The sequence below is a fragment of the Rhinatrema bivittatum genome, chromosome 7 (genome assembly GCF_901001135.1).
Source record: "Rhinatrema bivittatum chromosome 7, aRhiBiv1.1, whole genome shotgun sequence".
NCBI classification, from domain to species: domain Eukaryota; kingdom Metazoa; phylum Chordata; class Amphibia; order Gymnophiona; family Rhinatrematidae; genus Rhinatrema; species Rhinatrema bivittatum.
Window position 1 is genome coordinate 154,654,112 of NC_042621.1, and position 14,590 is coordinate 154,668,701.

At 39.4% G+C, this 14,590-nt stretch overlaps 1 protein-coding gene and 1 long non-coding RNA gene across 2 annotated transcripts; one reads left to right on the plus strand and one right to left on the minus strand.

Moving 5' to 3' along the window:
• Positions 1-349: 349 nt before the first annotated feature.
• Positions 350-3,623, plus strand: LOC115095136. Its single transcript, XR_003857696.1, has 3 exons — positions 350-447; positions 2,936-2,976; positions 3,554-3,623. It is a non-coding gene; the product is annotated as an uncharacterized LOC115095136 (long non-coding RNA).
• Positions 3,624-4,008: 385 nt separating this feature from the next.
• On the minus strand, positions 4,009-7,999 carry SLC18A3 (solute carrier family 18 member A3). Its single transcript, XM_029610648.1, has 2 exons — positions 7,775-7,999; positions 4,009-6,251 (listed from the first exon to the last, which is right to left on the minus strand). The coding sequence occupies exon 2, from the start codon at positions 6,110-6,112 to the stop codon at positions 4,532-4,534; it is 1,581 nt and encodes a 526-aa protein (XP_029466508.1). The 5' UTR covers positions 6,113-6,251; positions 7,775-7,999; the 3' UTR covers positions 4,009-4,531.
• Between the last annotated feature and the right edge of the window lie 6,591 nt (positions 8,000-14,590).

Sequence of the window (14,590 nt, forward strand, 5' to 3'; positions counted from 1 at the left end):
CACTTTTAATTCTATATCATGAATGATTTTATGGAAAAGCAAATGAGCTTGTACAATAAAAAATATTTCATCCTATGCTGGTTGTTCAGTCTGAGTGATAGGCAGTGTAGCAGTGAAAGTTAATAACATTTACAGTGATAAAATTAAACAAAAAAATAAAACCATAAGTTTGAGTGTAAAATAATTTTTACTGTCTCCAAAGTATTAGTCTGTCTTCAAAATGAATTGTTTAGGTTGGCTGGGTTTGTGATTTTATTCTTGCAAGTTTCAGTAATTTATTGTTATTATTACTTTGAAATGCAGTAGAAAAATGATTTTTCCCCTCTTTTCTTTGTAGGTGAAGTTCATCATACAGCAGTTATTGCCAACTGTTACATAAAACTGTGAGAAGTTTATTAATTGTCCTGGTACAGATGGAAGAAAGAAAGTGAAAAGAAAATGAAACAGGTAGAAGGGGTGCACATTCATGCTTTCTCAAGTAGACTGCTAAGTGGCTTTATTGGTAATAGGTGCTTACCTGTCTCACATTAGTGAATCCAGACAAACTTTTCAACAGCGAGTGTCACAGGCGAGCTGAGATGAGATGTTTTCCAGACGTGAAACTCCTTGTTCGGTATTAATTCTCACCAGTGCTGCTGTTTGTTCCCCCTTTGGCTCTGTCCATGGTATCTTCATCTTTCTCCTTTCCTCTGACTGATGCGCTTTTAGTTCTGAGGACAGGCACACTGGAGAGCAGAACCCTTTTCCTTTTTTTTTTTTAAACTCTGCCTTCACATGTGTGGGTTTATAACTCCTCCCTTCCATCCTATTTGTTGGTCTTTGTTAGTGGTAACAACGTGGGCTTTTAGAATCCAGCCCAAAAGTGACAATCAAGCTTCCTCAATGACTCTTAACTTTCTCAAAGACCCAGAAAGAATCTCAACAGCATTCATCATTCCCCCCCCCCCCCCCCCCCAAGCTGAAAGAATCCGGAGGGCAGAGTCAGGGTATTACTTATGTAGTGGTCCATTGTAGGGAAACTACTGTGCAGCACAAAGCTTGAGTCTCTCAGCAGAACTTGACCTGTCTGAAGTCACTGTCCAAATGGACTGCACTTTTAGAGACATTGATGCAGCCTAAGCTGTTGGCTTTGATTAGTAATGTGCCATTTTACAGGAAGCTTGGCTTACAGAAACTGACCATCTATTTCCAAGTTAAATGAATGTCCTTCAGAGGATGAAAATATTTGCTTAACATCTTACACTACAGTAATTTATTCAAAGAACTGCCTCATTCTTTCTACTGTTCAGTGGTAAAGCTTGTTTTGCAAGACATCCTTCTGCAATTTATGATAGAAATTAATCTTATATTCAGCATTGTGCAGTTATTGCCTGTCTGCACCTCGGAAGATTTGTTTCTTAGTTAGAGATACAGTGCACATTTTTTTTTGAAGTCTCTCTATTTACATGTATATGAAGCACTGACCATATCTAATGTTGTAATCCATATTATGAGCTGAATGCCCACATTCTATAGCACCCTTGAGACTTCTAATATTATTAAAATCTAAGGGAGTAATTTTGAAAAGATTTGCATGCTTAAAACTGAGTTTTACATGTTAAATGCACTTTATGCATATAAGTGGGCTAATGAAATTTGCCACAATGTATGCCATTGAATTGTCAATACGTTTTACCTGTGTAAGTGCATTTTAAGCACATAAATAGCTTTTGAAATTTGCTATGATAATGTTATATGTACATGCAAAATTCCTTTGAAAATTACCTCTTAATGTACACATTGCTTGATAGTTGCTACTTTAACTATTAATCAGTTGTCCCAAACTGAAATTAAAGGTTTTTCTTAGCTTACATTGTATGATTGATTGTTGCTGAAAATTGGGGCTACATGTAATCCAAGGGAAGAAGGAAGTCTGCTGTTAATTTAATTATAGTGTGCCTAATATTTTTATACTGATATTATTAGGCCCTTAGTCATTGATACATGATATCTTAAAGCAAAAGACATAAGATTTGCCATACTGGGTCAGGACCAAAAATCCATCAAGCCCAGTATCTGTTTCCAACAGTGATCAGTTCAGCTCAGAAGCACCTGGCAGGATCCCAAGGGGTAGATAGATTCCATGTTACTTATCCCAAGAATAAGTAGTGGCTTTCTGCAACTCCACATTATTAATGGTTTGTGGACTTTTCCTCCAGGAACTTGTCCAAGCTGTTTTTATATGTAGCTACACTTACTGCCTTAAACAATATCCTCCACCAATGTATTCCAGAGCTTAATTATGCATTGAGTAAAAAAAATATTTTCTCTTAGTTTTGAATGTTTCATCTAGTAACTTCATTGTGTGTCCCTTAGTCTTTGTATTCTATGAAAGAGTAAACAACTATTAACGTTTAAGCAAGACAGCATTACACATATGAATACCTCCCTTAAAGATACTACATTTGGTAAGAAGCTTAAGTACTTGAAAAAGCAGAATATAAATAAATATTAACAAATACTGAGTACTACAACTAATCATTAAAACTGTGTTGCAGTTTTCACTTTATGGTCAGGCTTCAATGTTGTGAAAATGGCAGGTGTGCAAAAAATGTATGCATGCAAATACATATGTGTGCTATAGAGGAAAATACGACATGAACCAGAATATTATTTTGTAGCATGAGAGATAATAGCGGAGATCAATATCTCTAAATATTTCAAATGTGTGTAAAATGTGTATAAGGGTCTGTGATTATGTACGTTATTATGCTGTAAGCCGTACAGATCAATGGCATTGGATGTAGCAGATTGTAAATGTAACAAATAAATAAATATTCATTTTTGTGGCTCAGGAATTTTGCTGAATAGAGGATCAAATACATTCCAAATTAAAAAAAGAAACAATTATTTTAATTTGATATGACTCCAAGCCTTCCCCACATTGCCCCCACAGATTTTGCAAGCAGAATATTCACATGAATTGGCATCTGAAAGGTAAGAATAAAGAACAGTGTGTGTGTGCAAAACCCTTACTCTGGTTTGGTGAACTATTACTGTCATTGTTAAACATTACGCCATAAATAAGCAACAGCAAATTTAATTAAAAAATCCCCTCCCTGCCTACCATGCAGTTCTATAATCTTATGACTGCTGAAAACATATTTTGAAAACTAAATGGAATTTGCACAGAATTTTAAGTTTTTTCATCTTTACCTCTTCCAAAGTGTATTATTTCATGTATTTGAATTAAGCAATGAGATCCAATTTCAGAAAAAGGTGCTGTAATTTAATAGGCAATCAAAGTCCTATCGGATAGGATGAAATTGATAAATGGGTTTCTTCTGTTGTCCTTGACTGCAGTCATCTTTTTAGGACATTTGATGGACACATTGTATTACTCCATATAATAATTGATAGATACCCTTTATTGAGAAAAGTAATCAGGTTTTGTTGTTGTCTCCCAGTCAGTCTGGAGATGGAATGCATTTGTGGTAAATCTATAGCATGGCTGAAATGAGAGTGAAATGGATAAGACCCTATGAAAAGTGTCAGTTCCTCTCTCTTTTTGCAGATTGTGATCCTTCCTCAACACATGCTTGAAAAAGTGACTTGTTTTTGTGAGATGGCTCAGTAGAGTAAGAAAAAATATTTTACATATTTTGCATTGCATTCTTAATAAGACACTTTTATTGAGTGCCCTGATATTTACCTTTTGGAGATTAAACATTTTGTAAGGCACTTAAAAATAATTAGTTGACGTATTGAGAAAATCCGTTTTATGTCTTCCATCAACTCATGTTTATGGTAGACTTTTGAAATGTTGATGAAGAGGTTCCATTGTTCTAGGTTTTATATTTTGTATCGTAGATGCCAAATTCAATGGCTTTTGTGTAATGATATTTCTCAGAAACTAATACATATTTGATGCTTCATTTTTAATTGCAGAAGCATTAGTTAAACATAATATACTTCTGCGAGACCATGAAAAAAAAATAACACTCCACTCAAATCTTTTTTATTCAACTTTCTTCAAGGATTAAATTTGAACAGGGATATTATATTTTCCAAATGACAGTAGGTAACAGGAAAATAATTGCAACACTGAATTTGATTCCCAGAGAAGAAATAATATAATGCATGTTTTAACATGAGACAGTTGACAATCTCAATAATATATATATATACAGTATTTATTAAGTTTAGGTCCCTGACTATGCAACTTGAATTTTATTATGTAGATTTTTTTTTGTCTTTTATTGTACAGAGATATACAATATTTCACACACAGAATTTTAACTTAAGAAAAATGTTGCACAATATTTCAGCTAAAAATTTTGGACAACTATAGACGTTATTAAATGTATCATTCAGTGTTGTCTCCCTTTATTTACTGGACTTTTTTTGACATAGAGTTTAGGAAATGCAGCTTAAAAAAATAAGTCTAGAAGAAAGCAGTGACACCATGACCAGGGTTAAGTTAAATTTAAATATTGCACATGAGTATATCAACATATGGCAATGATGTTTTCATTTCCGCTGTTTGATCAGTTTAACTGTATTCATAATCAGAAGAGTCTTCTTCAGAGATATATCTACCTGTCTGTCCTTTACAGTAAGATTCTGTACTATTTTCCTGCATACCCCCAGCCATAAGGTTGTCTTGGAGTTTCCCTTTGCCTTTGCGTTCTTCCATTTTGATAGTGTCATATAGTCCTTTAGGTCCTTCTTCTAAAAGAATGTTCCTTTCTGAATGGGAGGGTTTCATTTGGCATACATTTCTGAGAAAAAGAAGTGCAGGGGCATACAGTACATTAACAAGACCCATACCTAGGTTAAGTTGGACAAAACCCATTGTATGCACAATCTGACTGGCAACTATAGGCCCCAGAGCATATGCTACAGAGTAGGAAATATCAGCTATGGCATACACACTTCCATATACTGATACATGGCGTATATCAACAAGGAAGGCAAGAGTGGGCAACAGGGCCGTGTCTACTAGGGCAATTCCAAAGCAAATGCCACATAATGGAATAATGAGCTGTCCAAAATTTCTGCATGCTGGTACTGTACAGGAGCTTGCACCTATAATAGCCATTCCCAATGCCCCATAAAACCACTGGTAGTGAGGATATTTGGCTGCAAGTTTAACAGTGATATACACACCAAGTACATGAGGGAAAAAAGCTGGCAGCCAAGTTAGTCCCATCTCCCATTCTGAGGCATTCATGGTGTTTTTCATCCATGTTGCTATAGTAGGCTCAAGAAAAGCTAAAGGGATGTTGCATGTGGTGAGTGCTCCAGCCACCACAGCAATGTAAGGGTCAATCATCAGTCTGTGTATGGGAGTGCCAACAGGCATATTTTCTCTAGTCCTGTTAGTGAAGGGTTTTATAATAGTCAATAACAGTACTCCATCTAAAAGAGAAATACAGGCTAGCACCAGGAAAGGCACCCTCTTTCCTGCAAATTCATATAAAATGCCTCCAAAGGGGGGTGCCACTAAACTCCCAAAAGAGATGAATGCCAGTGCTATGCCCAGGGCTTTACTTCTCTCAGACTCTTCTGTGTATTTATCAGCAATCATAGCTAATCCAGAGGTATCTGCAAAGGCAGATCCCAGTCCTTGGAGGCTTCTGGCTATGAACAAGGTAGCATAATTCTCAGCAAAAGCAAATATGACAGTGGAAAGAAACATAACAGTTAGACCTATTAACAGAGGAATATCATAGCCAACTCGATCTATGAACGTGCCACTTAGGGGGTTAATTAAGAGCTGTAGGATGGCTTTAGAGGCAAAAAGGACTCCAATCTTGATATCTTCATTCTCGGTGGGGTACCTGGGTCTTATTATAGGCTTGCTGGCATTTGAGGAATTGTCATATTTCAGAGTCTGGTCCTGTTCCCCTTTTCTGAACGAGAGGATGTAATCAGGAATGATGGGCACAATCACCATGTATAGCATATTATCCAGGAAGAGTGCCACACACACAATTACCAAGATAAGCCTTCTCTGGTGGTGGACATCTTGCATGGCAGTGCCAATCTGCTTAGTTCTCTCACCCATGACTTCTGAAAGCTTCTCTACGGCAGTTTTGGCCCGACCCGTAGTGACATCTGCATCAACCATTATGGCTTTTTCCAGATTTCCACAACTCAAAAAATAAATGCCTCTCCAATGCAAGCCGCCTTTTCCCTCTTTTAATGTGAAGCCTGAGCAAAGCAGGCACCCTCCTAATTAGGCATGGGTAATTGCTCTATGCAAAAGCCTGTAACAAGAAAAACAAAACTGCCATCAGTAGGATAGATGCATGTTCCTGGTTTTTGTTTCCTTTTGTTTCTCTCTTTTTATTTTACCTTACAGTACATTGTAGCTTTTCTGAATCTTTGTCACTGCCAATACAGATTAACTGTAAAATCATATATGGATCATCCTACCTTTATTTTCTATTAAGCACTGCAGTTTATCATCAGCATTGTCGTAATCAGAATGTCAAGTCCTTTATGCCTAGCCTTGTTAAACTTCTGTGAAGGATATTTATACTACAAAATAAGAGAGTAAAGATCCTAGGAAGAAAACCCAAGCTGAATGTTTGAATTCTGTTACTCAGCAGATGGTTAATCAGAATAATCAAGATTTACCCATTTTTATTCAGATTGTGATTTCAATTCAGAAGAGAAACAAATCTAAAGTGTGGCCAGTAACACTATTGTGCCTGCATGTGCAACAAGGTGCATCTGTGCTGATCATCATCAGAACGCCATGCAAGCTTCATACCAATGCCTGTGAAGCATAAATACATACAAAGAGCTAAATATCTACTCTAAGAAGAATATTGTTTAAAAATAGAGTGACTGTGATAAAAAGTGTGTACCTGCTATTTCAAAAATTGTGAAAATATAAGAAATATATTTGGTTAACAAAGAAATGAAGCAAATAAGAATAAAACAGGACAAAGAAGCAAGGTGATATTTTAATGACCAGTGTTTGCCTTTGCAACACAGTGCTTTAAATCTGATAATATTTGAAAGAGCTTTAAATACTACAGTTTTGAACTAACATAGTGAAGGGGAAAATGTTATACAAAACACAATCCCGTATTCTTCTGGTTTCTTTTCCTTCCTATTTTGTTTAGCTAATTGTTTAAAACAGAAAGTAATGTCTTAGACTGCATTAGATTAAATAAGTTTGTAGTAGATGATTTTTTTTAAATAATCCTTTCCCTGTTTAGTTGAAATCAGTTTGAAAGGAAATATTAATCACAAAAACACCAATGTAAAACAACATAATGTTATATTCCCACAGAAAATATTACTTATATAAAATAAAATCTATAACAATTTTTGTCCAAGAAAATCCTAATTGTTAAACTTACCTTTAGCAGACAAGTAAGTCAGAACTTTTTTCCTAGGCAGATCTCTGGAGCAAGCTTTTCTAGATTAACGGGGTTTCTCCACTTAACCTTTCAAGACTTTTTAAATGTGGATGATTCTCATTTATTTATAGCTAATTTCAGGAAATATTATTATGAAACTGAGTGCTTTTAAAACTGACCACAGAATAGCAATCACAATTAGACTTTAAATGTTACCTTAAAACTCAGAAGAAAAGCAAAGTCGTGTTTAAACAGTGCAGGGATTGCTTCCGCAGTCAGACAAGAGAAGGTAGTTTCATAGCTAACAGCCTGCTATGCTAAGTATCAATATATACTGGAGTCACTGTCCCTAGAAAATTGCTCAGGCAAAAAAAGTTGAAAGAAATGTGGGAGAAAAAAAAAAAAATTTTGCTTACTTTGCTTTCCTTTGCATGGAGCTCACTTTTCTTCTACAGTAACCATCCTTCTGCTGAATCAGAGGCAGAGCAGACGGGGCTGGCCATCAAGAAAGAAGGGAACGGAAACAATTCAAAAGGTTTCAGCAAGCCTGTTGTCTTCCAATCTCTGATTCATATCGTGCTCTGGCTGAAACCTTGAGAGGTGTGCCGTCATCCAAACCCAGCAATATCTGTCTTTGAAGCCATTGGCACAAATTGAGTTGCATGCTTCTTGATTCTTATTATTCTTCTACTATTTTTTCACTGAAGGCTGTGACGTTCGCTTAGCTTTGGCCCCCAAGTGGTTAGTTTGCCAGTTGCATCTATTTATGCTAATTTGACACATGGAAGAGTCTTAGCCAGTTAAGCAGGGACTCCCCCATCCCCTACCTCCCCCCCCCCCCCTCCCTTCAACAAATCAGACTTCTTAAATCTCCTTGATTTTTAGGGATTTTTTTTTCTGATTTAACATCCTAATCTTTACATTTTGCTCCACAACATGATGGTGTCCTCCCAAATTCAAGATACAAATAGGGATATTTAACAGCTTTCAATCTCTATTCCCCGTGTTCAGGAGCTGTTCCTAATTGTGATCTTTTCTGCTAGAATTTGAAGAATATTGTCTGAGCTGTTTGTGGGGAGCTTGAGAGGTATGTTAAGAATATTGTTGCAGAATTGAAGGAGTTTAACCTGAAAATGGGCTTTGGTTTTGGGCAATTGTTAGAAGTTGAACTACATGACAGAGGCATATTGTAAGCTCTTCAGCAGAGTTGTCCTTTATAAATGGAAGGCGAAAGACAAAAAGGTCAGTCCATAAAATACATGTCAACTGGTGTGTATTTTAAGAAAAGAAAGAAGGGTTAAACACAGCACAAGTATTGGTTTTCTAGTCTTTTGCTAAATAGATTAGTTGGGCTTTGGAAGGAAGCAGGTTTTTTTTGTAAAATCAGTGATTTAAAAGCCAGAACAAAAGCAACTGGACTAGAGATAAAAGGAACCCTTCTTCCCTACCTTGTTTTCCCCTTTCACCCTCTCCCTTACAAAAAAAAGGGCTTAAATCACATGTTTTGTTATAATATGAGGTTGTCTGGGATGTTTTTATCTTCTGGACCTGTTGATTCCATAGTAAAATGTGTCCTTCATCTCTTGGGAAACTATTTACTATTATCAAAATGTTAACAAGTGGGCAATTAAAGTTCAGATTTTAAAATATCTGGCCACTCAACATGAGTTACTATGTGACTGTGATTAACCTTTTTTTTTTTTTTTTTTTAAATAACATCAAGCAATTTTTTAAACAGTCTTACATTTTCAGTTAGATTTGGAAATTTTAATATGTGTTATAGGCATTCACTATCAATTACATGGGTGGGTTAGGTAGAAAGATTATACTTTAGTTAAAAAAAAAAAGATCAAATATTATGCACGTTGTTTAACATATAGGACCACAAAGGGTAATGAGTGTAGTAAAGAAATATAAAAAATTGAAGCCACCTTTGAGATGATGTCCCAGTTTGAGCTAGGCATGGCATGTCAATGTTGACTTTATTGGAATTATTAGAGGTGTGACAGAGGCTTGGAAGATTTGGCAGGTGAAGTGCCGTATTCCCCAAATGAAAGTGTGCTTAGAAAGAGGAGGAGGAAAGACTGCATTGTGTCTTGTTAGGATGTAATGTGAAACCCAGTCATTCAGCAGCACTGATTCCGCTGAGATTTCCATTACACTACAGTGAGGTACCAGCAAGCAGACATTTAACTCTTCAGGAACAGTTAGAGTAGCTAGCAATTGCTTATGTATATATAACATCTATAGACTACTCTTGTCTCCTGAGGTAAAAGTTAATATTTAGTAAAATTGGAAACCATTATAAATTCTTTTCATATTTATTGCAACAAAATGAGTAACCATGAGAAATTAATTATTTGAAGTCTTATACAAGCTGCTGTTTTTAGATATCACAGTAAATCTGGTTTAATGCTTGATTCTAGGCCAGGTTTATCAAAAACTTTTCAGCCACTGTCTATAGAATTGGAGAAAACTTTTGATAAATCAAGTCTATTATTTGCTTTCAGCTTAACTTGAAAAATATATGCTTTCCCTCAGTTTATAATTATGAGTAGATTTTATGAGACCAATGTAATGAAACTCATGCTAAAAAAGATTTAGCACATATATCAGTAAAATTTAGAGGTCAATAGTTTTAGAAAAGGAAAATGGATAACTTATCTGGCTAAAGTTAGGCAGATAAGTTATCGGGATATTCAGCAGAATAAACATAAGAACTTAAGACTTGCCATACTGTGTTGGACCAAAGGTCCATTTAGCCCAGCATCCTGTTTCCAACAGTGGCCAATCCAGGTCACAAGTACTTGGCAGGATCCCAAGGGGTAGATAGATTCCATGCTGCTTATTAGGGATGTGAATCGTGTTCCATATCGTCTTAACGATAGAAATCGTGTGGCAGGGCAAGAAAATTATGTTAGGCACGATTTTTTAGTTAAAAAATCGTTAAAAATCGTTTTTTCCGATTAGTGCGCACTAACTCGAGTTAGTGCGCACTAACGGGGAGTTAGTGCGCACTAACGGGGAGTTAGTGCGCACTAACTGAAAATGATACAATTTGACACTTTTCAGGTCAGTTAAGGTCAGTTTAGGAATGAATATGTATTCCTATTGGCTGCCCTCTTATTTATTCATGTTACCAAGGTTCCCACTGACAGTATATGGGGGATGGGAAATGGAAACAGTTGGTAGCTTGACAAAACAAGTAATGTGATCAGTCAATGTGACTAGAACTTGTGCCCTAACCCTGATACCAGGGGTATTGTGATCTTCCTGCACACAGTGCCCTATCCCTATTAATACCAGGAGTGTTGTGATCTTCCTGCACACAGTGCCCTAACCCTGGCACCAGGGGTGTTGTGATCTTCCTGCACACAGTGCCCTATCCCTATTAATACCAGGAGTGTTGTGATCTTCCTGCACATAGTGCCCTAACCCTGACACCAGGGGTGTTGTGATCTTCCTGCACACAGTGCCCTATCCCTATTAATACCAGGAGTGTTGTGATCTTCTTGCACACAGTGCCCTAACCCTGGCACCAGGGGTGTTGTGATCTTCATGTACACAGTGCCCTATCCCTATTAATACCAGGAGTGTTGTGATCTTCCTGCACACAGTGCCCTAACCCTGGCACCAGGGGTGTTGTGATCTTCCTGCACACAGTGCCCTATCCCTATTAATACCAGGAGTGTTGTGATCTTCCTGCACACAGTGCCCTAACCCTGGCACCAGCGGTGTTGTGATCTTCCTGCACACAGTGCCCTATCCCTATTAATACCAGGCGTGTTGTGATCTTCTTGCACACAGTGCCCTAACCCTGGCACCAGGGGTATTGTGATCTTCATGTACACAGTGCCCTATCCCTATTAATACCAGGAGTGTTGTGATCTTCCTGCACACAGTGCCCTATCCCTAATACCAGGGGTGTTGTGATCTTCCTGCACACAGTGCCCTATTCCTGATACCGGGGGTGTTGTGATCTTCCTGCACACAGTGCCCTATTCCTGATACTGGGGGTGTTGTGATCTTCTTGCACACATCCCGGTATCAGGGATAGGGCACTGCATGCAGGAAGATCACAACACCCCTGGTATTAGGGATAGGGCACTGCGTGCAGGAAGATCACAACACTCCTGGTATTAATAGGGATAGGGCACTGCATGCAGGAAGATCACAACACCCCTGGTATCAGGGATAGGGCACTGTGTGCAGGAAGATCACAATACCCCGGAGGAGTGAGGGTCAGGCAGCTCCCCCCTGTCTGTGAAGCCAGCCTCTCACTAGTAATGCAGGGAGGGAGCTGTCTCAGACTTCACCATCCTCCCCCCCCCCTCACCCACACACCATTCACTAGCTGGGACATGGGGGAAGTCAGGAGTGAGGGTCAGGCAGCTCCCCCCTGTCTGTGAAGCCAGCCTCTCACTAGTAATGCAGGGAGGGAGCTGTCTCAGACTTCACCATCCTCCCCCCCCCTCACCCACACACCATTCACTGGCTGGGACATGGGGGAAGTCAGGAGTGAGGGTCAGGCAGCTCCCCCTGTCTGTGAAGCCAGCCTCTCACTAGTAATGCAGGGAGGGAGCTGTCTCAGACTTCACCATCCTCCCCCCCCCTCACCCAAACACCATTCACTGGCTGAGACATGGGGGAAGTCAGGAGTGAGGGTCAGGCAGCTCCCCCCTGTCTGTGAAGCCAGCCTCTCACTAGTAATGCAGGGAGGGAGCTGTCTCAGACTGGTATCAGGGATAGGGCACTGAGTGCAGGAAGATCACAACACCCCTGGTATCAGGAATAGGGCACAGGTTCTAGTCATATTGACTGATCACATTACTTTTTTTGTCAACTACCAACAGTTTCCATTTCCCATCCCCCCAACCATCACCTCAGTTGGAACCTTGGTAACATCAATAGATAAGAGGGCAGCCAGCCAATAGGAATACATATTCATTCCTAACTGACCTTTACTGACCTGGAAAGTGTCAATAATTTGTATCATTTTCTGTTAGTGTTCCTGAGTTTCCATTTCCATTTCCCATCCCCCCAACCATCACCTCAGTGGGAACCTGGTTAACATCAATAGATAAGAGGGCAGCCAGCCAATAGGAACACATATTCATTCCTAACTGACCTTTACTGACCTGGAAAGTGTCAATTTGTATCATTTTCAGTTAGTGCGCACTAACTCGAGTTAGTGCGCACTAACTGGCAGTTAGTGTGCACTAACACGATTTAACGATTTTTAACGATAAATCGTTAGAATTTCTATTGTATTGTGTTCTATAACTATTTAAGACGATATTAAAATTATCGGACGATAATTTTAATCGTTAAAAAACGATTCACATCCCTACTGCTTATCCCAGGGATAAGCAGTGCATTTCCCCAAGTCCACCTTAACAATTGTTTATAGACTTTCCCACCAGAAACTTGTCCAGACCTTTTTTTAAATGCAGCTATACCAATAACTTTCACCACATTCTCTGGCAATGAATTCCAGAGCTTAATTATTCATTAAGTAAAAAAATATATTTTCTCTTATTAGTTTTAAATGAATCACCTAGTAACCCCTTACCTCTTTAGCCTTTCCTCACAGGGGAATAGCTCCACCCACTGTCATTTTTGTTGCCCTTCTCTGTACCTTTGCTAATTCTGCTATATCTTTTTTGAGATGTGGTGACCAGAACTGAACACAATACTCAAGATGAGGTCGCACCATGGAGCAATACAGAGGCATTATGATATTCTCTCTTTTAGTCTTCAATCCTTTCCTAATAATTCCTAGCATTCTATTTGTTTTCTTGGCTGCTGCTGCACATTTAGCAGAAGATTTCAACGTATTATCAACAACAATAATGCCTTTCCTTGAGTGGTGACCCCTAATGTGGAACCTTGCATTGTGCATTGCATAATTTGGGTTACTCTTCCCTAAGTGCATCACTTTACACTTGTTCACATTAAATTTCATTTGCCATTTGCATGCCTAGTCTCCCAGTTTTGTAAGGTACTCCTGCAATTTCTCTCAATCTTCTTGTGATTTAACAACTTTGAATAATTTGGTGTCATCTACTGAATATCCTGAAATAAAATTATCTGGCTCTGTGTAGCTGGATAACTTAGAAACCTAACTGCTATGTTTGAAGATTGCTGATTAGGTTTTAAAGTTATCTGTGAATGTGCTCCCTGATCATTTTACCTTAACTGGCAATGTTCAAAGGACATAGTACAAAAAAGCAAGTAATTGAGCCTTGAGGACCAATCCTGCAGCCCCCAATCCAGAAAACATTTGGCATAAGCAAGGTTTAGTGCTCATTGCTCTCAAATCCACCTAGTGTAAAAAAAAATCCCAAAGCAGCCTTAGGGCCTCATTTTCCAATATCACATTGGTAACGCATTAGGGGGCGTTTTCGCGAAAACATTGTCACGGGCCACAATAGTCCCAGACAGCCTGTTTCAGGCTCCGGGGGGGGGGGGGGGGGGAGAGAGAGAGAGAGAGAGAGAGAGAGAGAGAGAGAGAGAGAGAGAGAGAGAGAGAGAGAGAGAGAGAGAGAGAGAGAGAGAGAGAGAGAGAGAGAGCGCCTTACTATAGTGCGTATGCCCTACATAGGGATTTGAATCCCTATGGGAGGGCTACCTACTAACTCAGGGTGGGGATTAGGTATGAGCGTCGGGGGTTGGGGGCCACTTTCGCATTCCACATGAGACCTACGGACAGAACAGTGGTCTCTAGTGCAGATTTGCTGACCTTATCTTTTGGGTATCTGATGAAGGTTAGGTCCCGATGCTGGGGCCTAGGCTCAAACCCAGGCCCATGCCTCAACCCAACCCAGAGGCCAGGTTCTGACAGTAGGGCCTAGGCCTAAATCCAGGCCCAATGCTGGGGCCTCATCCCAGGGTCAGGCCCTGGCCTTGGAGCCTCTTCTTCCTGCTCCTCTTTCTTTCGCATTTGCAAGCCAAATGATGCCATCTGCTGGGGTCTCGCTGGAGTTAACTCTGGTGCATTCTCCTCACTGGCCAGCGCCATTTTGATGTATGGCTCGTGGCTTACACGTGCCAAAGAAAGAAGAGCAGGAAGAAGTGTCTTCAAGGCCTGGGCCTAACCCTGGGCTGATGCCCTAGTGTCAGGCCTGGGTCCGAGCCTAGGCCCCAATGTCAGGACCTGGATACGGGTTGGGTCATGGTGTAGGGTCTGGGCCTGGGTCCGAGCCAAGGCCTCGGCATCAGGACCCAGCCTC